General features: G+C 42.9%; 1 protein-coding gene across 1 annotated transcript; it reads right to left on the bottom strand.

Annotated features, from left to right (window-relative positions):
- Positions 1-1,920: 1,920 nt before the first annotated feature.
- DUSP13A (dual specificity phosphatase 13A) lies at positions 1,921-3,937 on the bottom strand. Its single transcript, XM_027805500.2, has 3 exons — positions 3,722-3,937; positions 3,219-3,436; positions 1,921-2,170 (listed from the first exon to the last, which is right to left on the bottom strand). The coding sequence occupies exons 1-3, from the start codon at positions 3,880-3,882 to the stop codon at positions 1,971-1,973; spliced, it is 579 nt and encodes a 192-aa protein (XP_027661301.2). The 5' UTR covers positions 3,883-3,937; the 3' UTR covers positions 1,921-1,970.
- Positions 3,938-9,467: the final 5,530 nt, after the last annotated feature.

Below are 9,467 nucleotides of genomic sequence, written 5' to 3'. Positions count from 1 at the left end.
AGATCACTAGCATGTCATTGGTGGTATGAATGCCATACTGACTCAGCTTCGCGCTGTACTCCTCTTCTCTGTCCCTGGTGAAACAATACTCTCCCAGGATGAGCAGTATGTCTGAGAGCAGGTACTAATTTATAACAGGAGCAGCTTTCACAGCTGTGGCTTTGTGGGACAGATGTTCAGGGGCATGCAAGGCATTATCCTGATGGAGGTTTCCATTAATCTTGCTCACATGTGTCTAATTTTGCCCAGCCTAAAGCCATTAAGATGTGTTATTTCACTCACATGAATTTCAGATTTTTCAGTGCCACATCTTCAAAAGGTTTCCAGACTAAAACCTACTGTAAGGTGAATGAAGTATAAATTATAATGAAATATTAACTCATATAAATCCCTATTAACTCTAATGGAGAACTTCAAAGCAAAACCAGCGCCTCCTTCCCCACTCTGCTGCTTTGTGAGGTATAAAGATTGTCCTAGCACTGTTGGGTTGTAAATGTGATTTTCTATTTGATCTTTTTACACTACAATGTCTTCTCTTTCTCTTGCCAGTGGAGCTCTTTGGCAAGATTTAGGAAAATCTGAACAGACAGCCAAATAGAGCTCTGAAAGGATCTTAAATATACTTATTTTGCAATGCATTTGTGTACATTGAAGTAGAGAGGGATTTCCATATTCCCATAAGCGCTAGCCAGAATCAGCATTCATGTCATAAACCTCCCCAAGAATTAAGGAGTGTAGGGGGTCTGAGAAGGAAGAGGTTCAACTCACAAGTCACCACTATTTAAGTCTTCTAATAACCTTGCAAATCGCTTCCAGCAGAGAGGAAAATGATTAGAACTGATGCTTCAGATGCAAACAAACAAGCAGAAATGTATTTACTTAATCTAACAGGGAAGGTTTATAAGGTCAGCTAATCAATAAATCAAACCAGTAGCAAAGGGCAAAAAATAGATTTGATTATCACTTCATGGTTCACCACAAGTTAACAAGCTAATTTTCAGGCAGAGTGGTAGCATGAATTTCAAATGCCGTTGCTGTATTAAAAATCACATTGGTTAAGTACCGAATAACTGGCAATAGGAAAAGTGACATCTTCGAAACAGCTAAAAATGAATTTGTGTCAATGAAGCCTAGCCACTGATATAAGCTAACTAAGTTCCTACCCAATGTTCAGCCAGGGACGATTCAAAGCCACTTACGCAGAACTGATTTGGGATAATTTGGAGGGAAAGCAAACTGATGAGTTCAAGCTTACAAAATGCTTTGAGGATCTGACATCTCTTTGTTAATGTCCTCAATATACTACAGAATATACATCATCTTGCTGAAAACACATTTACACAAGAAAATGTTTATGGGTTTGCTGACCCAGAGACTGCAGCAAGAGCTGCACAGAAGTTTGTTCTGCTGGTGTGGGTCTTCAGGCTGCCACAGCTCTCAGTAGCACTGGAATATTTATGAGTAGTGAGAGAGGAATGTTTCTGTAGCATTCCATAGCAGTGCCTGGGCTCTTAAGAAACTGCCCTCGCCACATCACCAGGCCTGAAACACAAAAAACCTTTCTTATGAGAACTGTAACCAAACCAAGGAAGCTGGTTATGTTGCGCTCCCAAGTAGAGGGGACTCAAACTTACTGTACAGCTCAATGCAATTACTGAATTTGCCTCTGGCATTAGCACAAACCAGGAATAAATTCAGCCCATCTTAACCACTCTGGTGGAGTATTCTGGTAGCACCACGCTAGGCACAGCAGCTCTGCAGCACACAGTGTTTACGGTGGTGGCGTTGGCTCGCTGGTCTTGGAAGAACTGAGCTATCAGAATTAATCCATTTACAGTTCTGTTGACTTTTTCCTTTGGTGTGTAATTTTCTTCATTTTTTTCAACATGCATTGATGATAGGAAGCTGTATATGCACAATGGCTATGAAGGCTGAAACTCAGAAAAGTGAATGTAAATGGATTTGCCCTTTCAGCAGCCTTTCTTTTGCCGTAGCTGAACATCCAAATTTCGCAGGTGTTTCAGGAAGCCACGGTTGGGTGAAATCCATCGATGTTCCTTCACTGTTTTGATGGCTTCAACCAATGGGAGGTGGTGATTTATCATGAGATATGCTAGGACTAGGGAAGCTGACCTGCTTACTCCAACTGCACAATGTACCAAAATTTTAGCTGGTTAAAAAAAGAAAATAAATAAAAATTATAACCATAGAAGAGAAGCAGTACAGTGGATGAAGGATAATTTAAAAGGAAGGAAACCCCCTTCTGCCTTCTCCAGCTTGGTCAGAGTAACACCACAAACATGATGTTACCCTTATGATAGATCGTGTGAACTAACAATTAACTCTAATTTGCAATTGTTACACTCACTTGTGTGAGAATTGCCATGAGATCCCAACCTGATTTTGGAAACACTGGTAAATCAAAGAAAGCCCTGTTGAAGTAATGAAGTTGTTCTGTTGTGAACAAGAGGAAAATGAGACCATTGGTTTCAGAAGGGCTTACTTAGGTGAAGAATGCTAAAATCTGGCCCGTAAGGGTGGCACTAACACATTAGCCACCAAGAAAAATGACTGGCCTAGTACCATTGCATCATAAGGCAATTTGCTGTGACTGTAATTCTCTTTTGAAGGCAGAACGTGATACAAACTGAGAGCTCCATTAATGCCAGTTTACTCATGCTAAGAAATAGCCTTTTATGCAACACAGGTTAATTAGTGTTTTACTGCAGCAGTGCCAAGAAGCTCAGTCTCTTGTGCAACATGCTGTAAATCTCCTTGGGTAAAGGTAAATCTTCTCCCTGGGGGCACAGCCCTACAGGTGCCGTTCACACAAGATGCTCATCTGCAATATAGGAGCCTCTTTGTGCAGTCGGTGGCCATAGAAATCAGGACTTTTGTCTCTTTATTCATTTGTTCTTACAAATACAGGTGTCTACCTCTCCCTTTTTGAACTAGCGTTTCATGCAAGGTATTTTTGTCTCTGCCTCCTCTCCTCTCTGCCCCTGTCTCTCTCCTGCACTGTTCATCCGTTATGTCAACTTTTTGGTACCTAGTTAGAGCTACACCCAGCACTCCCTCCTGCTGCCACCCACGGTGCAGGTTACCAGCAGCTGGCAGGAGACCACGGAGTGACCTGTCCACCACTGAGTTCGTGGAGCTGACCTGTTATGAGAGGCTGCTGACTCGCATCAAAATGTGACCAATGATAGTTTTCATACCTCCTGGCGTGTTCAAGGCGTTGTGGATAAATTGTGCTGCAGAGAAGAAAAACTGGCTTATATCAAAGCTTGGGAGGTCATGGGCTGGTACACCATAATAATTGATGGTCACTCCATAGAAGTCCTGGCCTCCATGGCTGTACGCTGTGCCGTGGGCAGCATTTAAAACATGGGTCACACCCATCTTCCACAAAACAAATCTGTTGTGAGCTGTTACTCTAAGGAAAAGACAAACAAATTGAGATGCGTGCAGAGACACTCAGGGAGCTGCAGAAACGCTGCAATTTTATGTCCCAAGCCATTTGCTGGAGCATCAGCCCCTGCATTGCTTCTAAGGGCTAACTGAGAAGTGAGCCCCAGCTTAGTCATAATTTTACCTCAGAAACCCTGCTGTCTGCAGTGTAAATGACAGCAATTAGCAAAACTATGAGCTGTCTAAGCACCTATGAGGCATACTAACAGACAGACAGTGTGGCGAGGTGTGTCCGTAAAGCTGTACTTACAGGTCTCCTAGGAAGAGATTAGGCCACACTTCATCCACATGGTTGCAAGAGGGCCGGCCAGTGCTCAGGAGCTGTTCGATCTCTTTAAGGGAGGGGACGTCCCCTGTGCATGCCCCAGCACCTTCGGGTCCGGGGGGCCCCTGCACCTCTGACCCCGACATGCTGAGATCCGAGAGAGACGTGGCTCCCACCGGCCGGTGGCATGCTGCTGAGCGCTGGGGTGCCGCCAGCCACCGGCACAGTCACGGGGGCGGCTGGGAGATGGGCCGGGGCAGGTGCTGGGCAGCAGCTCCCGCCACAGAGCCACGCTGCCCCTGTGCTGCAGCGGCCCCCAGGCCCCCTCCCCAGGGTTGGCCGCTCGCCTGCGTGCTCCCCTGACAGGCACAGTCAGTTGAAACAGATGCATGTACCAAACTGGACATTACTGAGTCCTCACTGGTTCAAGTCCACTCCCCAGGGCTCGTCCCTAGAGCTGCTCTGCTCTGCTGCGCAGCAGCCTCGGTGCTGGGGGCTCTAGCCTGCAGGATGCCCACCAAGACATGGCTGTGACCATCCTCAGTGGGTCCTTGATGCAGCAGTTGCAGCCAGTGAGATCTGGCCGTTCATCACAAGCAATTAAAGGCTTGATAAAGGAAAACCAGCAACCTGTCCAGTGCAAGAAGACTGGCAGCTCTCTCCCAGTAACAACTGTCTCCTGTTTATTTTGAGGTGCTTAAAAACATAGCTGTGAGAGGGTCAGAAATGCACCGGCATGGTCACTAGGAGGTTAAACACCAAGTGGATGATGATGATGCCTTGCCTATCATCAATAATCTAGAGAAATATGTTTCTGAAGCTACTGTCTTTTCACCAAGTAAAATTATCTGAGCCTAACTGTGTGTTATGCATTCAATCACTTCTGTCGCAGTTACTGCTTTCATCACTGTGTTAATACAATACACCTGCCACGTATTGTATGCTAGCTCCCTCTGTTGAAAGGAGAACAGAGAACATGAGGATAATGCTTGTCAGGTGAAACTTGTACGCCACTGAGATAGTTTATATAGGAAGGTCTGGTAAGCCACAGGGTGGAGATCTATTGTATCTCTTTGTAATGTTAGCGAGTTTTTTTCCAAGCAAGGGAGCGCCTGTGCTTCTGGTCTGTGGGATGTGTGGTTCCTGGCAGGGGGCTGCAAAGCTGTCAGCGATGGAGCTACTGGGCAAAGCACATGGAATGCTGATGCTCTTCCTTTGTAACCCTAGCAGCTGACCTGCAGAGTCGTAGTTCTTCTACCAAAGCAGTCCGGAAGAGGTGACCCAAGAGGAGGAGCTTGCTGCTCTGTAGAAAAAAAGGTGATGAATGGAAAGAACCCTTGGTGAGGTCTGAGCTGCCTTTATTCCACAGGCATTTATTTACTATGATGGAGAGGAGGTTTGCTTAATATTATCTTACCAAGATACATATCATGTGAACCAGGGTATTGAAGTCTGGACTAATTAACTATGCTTAGGAGTACTTACGGTGAGAGATCACCCTAATACAAGAAAATAGTTTGCCGCATCAGGGGGCAAAAGTTATATGCAAGAAGAAAAAAAGGTGACTTCATTTAGAGTCTCTCATGAAGCAGGAATCTCTGAATCCACGGAATTTTAGCAAAGAAACTGTTTAAGAGCCTCCTGTCTACAAAGAGACTGTTAAATTCCCACTGCCACATAGGTTCTGGCCTAAAGGGTGCAGTAAGAGGCACTATGAGCAGCAGTGCTGATCTAGAGGGGGCAGGGGGGCAGGCAGCCAGCTGGCCGCATCCAGGCGGAGGAGAGGACTGCAAAAATGGTTGTACTTCAAGCACTATGTGTATGTCCTTAATATGTCACCTTGGTTTTCTGTTTTATTGTTCTTTTTTCCTTTGGTAAACTAGCAGGTTTTAAGCCGATTGATTTATTTGTGCTCATGAATGAGGGCAATTAACTGACTGAGCAGGTGCAGATGTGTAGTTTAGTTTACTTTTCTCAAGCTTCTGGGTGGAGGCCCAAGGTGAGGCTTTACTAGCAGGGTTTTTTAAAATATAAGCACAGCCCATTTGTTGCCAATCAAGTTCTGTCAGAAAGGTGACACTCCTGTTTAAGTCTAGCCCTTTTCAGCTGTAAAACTTTTGTTGGCCTCCACTCCAAGTGCACTGGCTAAGAATTCAGAGTTCAGCTGCAGCAGGAAAGCTGATGAGCAGAAAAACAGGAACTCCAGAAGAATGATCTCCAAACCCTGTGTGCCTCCAACATTTGTATGGCACACAGCCATCTGCTGCAAAACTCCAGCCTTCCACACTGTTTAGCATCATCCAAACATGTAATAGTCTGCAAACACGACTTTGTTTAAGCTGTTACTGACTTTTTTTGTTAAGAGCTGTCTTTGAAACAGACATGAGGCAAAGATCCGGCTTTCAGGCCAGCTCTGTTACACACCAACCCACAGGATGTAACCCCACTAGAGAGAGCAAGACCATCTTTTCCCACTCCGTGTTCCCCCTGGGCTGCTGTTTGGCGTACAGCACTGTAGTCAGATGTCTCAAGAGTATACGTCTCCTTCTGTGTGTTTATGCAGGATTTAGCCATCAGGTCTGCGGATAGTCAGGCTCCCTGCTGCCAAGATGTGCCTTGACAGGTAGCGCCCAGGAAGCTGGAGATCCTTCTCAGCAGAAGTGCAAACTCCCCTAAGCGAAGCTGAAGGCTTTGTTCCAGCATCTCCTTGCTCCTGCAGCGCCTTATTTTGTCCTTAAGTTAACATTCAGGAAAAGTCCATGATTCTCTGACTTTGTGAATAATTGTATTTTAGTTTGTATAAAAGTAGCCTGAATGCAAATGCTAAAAAACTGTGAAAAGCATGAACTTAGCTTTGTCCTCAAATTTGGCAGGAGATTCCTTCCAGGTGTAATCTTCTGTCTGGATGGATTTAGCTTTCTACAGCTTTGCTTCTTGCCTGGCCCTTTTAAAGCTACTAAGGATGGATGTAAAAAGCAACTAACTGATACATGGTCACAGTGAATAGAGGCAAAATTGGTTTTCTGTGAAGTAGGGACTTACTGAGATTTGAAGAATTTGGACATTCTCACTGTTAGAATGGTGGGCAGCTCTAAGCCAAACATTTGCATGCAATTATATATGATGTTAAAATAGCTGCTGTTTCAGGTGAAATTAGAGCATGATTAATTTTGGAACACCCAACAGAAGGAGTCCTTCTAATTGGACTATGCTTTTGTGATTACTTAGTAGGTAGTACTTGGTGCAATAATCTAAATCAAACATTCCCTGGCTAAGAAAGTGGCAACAGTGTAAACTGCCATGGAATGCTCTAGTATCATGCAGCATGGCAGTACCAGGAAAAAGTGCAAGTCGAAACCAGGACATTCATGAAGGCTCTTCTACTGAAAATACTGCTGTCGATAATAACTGATGCCACGCCTGCGACATCTTTCCCTCTCTCTAGTGAAAACCGGGCCAAAATCAAACTCCTTTCACATATCCTGAGAGAAGAAAGCTTTTATACTGAAAGTGTTAACTGCATGGAAGTTCAGCTAGCTATGATTCCATACGTACAGTCATCTCCAACTGCAAAACTTCTACTCATTTCACGCATCAGCCTGTTTCCAGGATTTGATTTTCAGGATGGTTCGCTATTGAGGAAGATTGAACTAATTGAGTTCTGGTACATTTAGGTCAATACTAAGTGACACTGTTTTCTGGTGTCCTACAACATTAATGTATTTTTAATGTATGGAACAATTTTGTCTGATTAGCACATAGTTTAATCTTTTTTTTTTTCTTTTTTTTTTTTTCTACTTTCTTCACCCCCACCCCCCAATAAGTTCATTTTCTGTCTTGGAAAACATTAGGTTTCACTAATTTGATTAGTTCTTAGGCATTTAGTCTCTTTTTCTTCTGTTAAGGGAGTAAGAAATTCGAAGAGAAAATAGATGGCTGAAAGTTCACACATGACTGACCTATGTAGCCTTCAACTGAGGCACAGAGATTACAAAGAAATTATAAGGCAGGACCTGATCTGTACAAAAATGAGATTACAAAAAAACCCCGCCCCAAAACCTGGAAAAAGAAAAAACGTAATTATTTAGATCAATTAGCTCTTCTGTTGAAAGATCTCCTCTTGCCGTGTTGTATTCTTTGCTGGAAGAGAGTTTTCATAAGCAATTCATTTTCTGTTCAGCTGGGGCCTTTCTTTCCTGTGCAGGGTCTTGAGATTTATTTGAGGTTGATTGTTTCAAATTATTAAATGCTAACAGTATTACTTAATGACAGAGTGTTTAAAGAATAAAAACCCTATTACATTAACACAGCTCATTTTTTTTTGCTATATAATATATTGTAACTGGAGCTAGTCAGGAAATTTCAATACAGATTTCAATATAAATTTTCTTTCTTTTTCTTTTGATTAAGTGTCATCCTGAACATTGAATCAATGTAACTATGTGAATTGAATAAATTGTTTTCAATCTAAAGATGCACCCAGTGTAATTACACATTTTAAAGACCTTTTTTCTTAGCAATCTGTGGTAGTTTTAAAAATATCTGTAGCATATAATTTGTCATAAATTCTCAGACTGACATGTCAGCATTGGCACTGCCTGTCAAACTTACATCAATGCCTTCATGTCACATGGCATGAAGTGACATAACTCAAAGTGACGGAATGAGGTTTATTGGAAATTTTTGTTAAATAAAGCACAAACTATTTAGATAATTCACCCTTTTAAAGAACATAATATGTTAGCAAGGAGAAACAGTTTTCAGCTTTGAAGTGCAGTGGCTAAGTAGCTATTACATGTCTACTTTCATTTAAAAGTCACAAGTTTTAAATTACGCTCTTTATCACCTTTCTGTGCAAGCTAATTTGGTCATTTTCAAAATATTTGTTAGGTGATGAAACTAGACAGAACAGAAAAATGCTATTAGAAGTGATAACTTCAGACAGAAACTAACCATTGAGGCTTTCCCCAGTGCAGAGGTTGCCAAATCACTGCTGCAAACCAGCCCAGCAGCCTCCATAGCCAGGCACAGGGCTCTCTCCAATGATGTGTGGCCAGGCGGTGTATGTCTTGTCTTCTCCACATTTACTGTGGATGAAACTCTTGGCCAGGGGTTCACTGCACGGAAATCTTTTGCTGATATAACATACTTAGGGCCTGTAAACTTCAGATGGTCCTGGATTCACATGCACATATAAATATTGTTCATTTTCCAGCCTGGGCTTCTGGAGGCTGGATTTGATAAGTCATTTGTAGGTGGATTGCTGGTCTTGCTATAAATGGTGTAGGGAAACAGGGTAAGGAAAATTCTGCTTTCATTTTTGCTTCTTTCCTGCAGTCTGGTGGGCTGGTGGACTCCAGTGCATATTTATGTTAAAAAAGCCCACACCAAAGCCATAGCACTGACCAAAGCAGCACTTTCCTGGCACCTCCATGAAAAAGCTAAGAATGAGATCCCAAAAGGTGCCTTAGCTCCAGGACTGTGCTTCAAACACTGACAGGGTGACAAATTCTGTGATGAGATACTTCTGTAGCCTGCTACAATTATTTCTGCAGCATTTTTTAATTTCAGTTTCTGCTTTACATTTGTAGCTTAAACCAGTTTTTCAGATATAAGCAAATGTGGTAAAGTATTGTAAGTTGTATCAACCTGGCGTCCCAAAGTGTGCAAAAAGTTGTGATTGACTAGCAGTTGGTGAAGAAAAATTGATGGCAGGAAAAGCAAAGAATGC

The sequence above is a fragment of the Falco cherrug genome, chromosome 9 (assembly GCF_023634085.1).
Source record: "Falco cherrug isolate bFalChe1 chromosome 9, bFalChe1.pri, whole genome shotgun sequence".
Lineage (NCBI taxonomy): Eukaryota > Metazoa > Chordata > Aves > Falconiformes > Falconidae > Falco > Falco cherrug.
The sequence above is the reverse complement of the archived record's forward strand: the minus strand, read 5'-3'. Positions and strand labels throughout refer to the sequence as shown.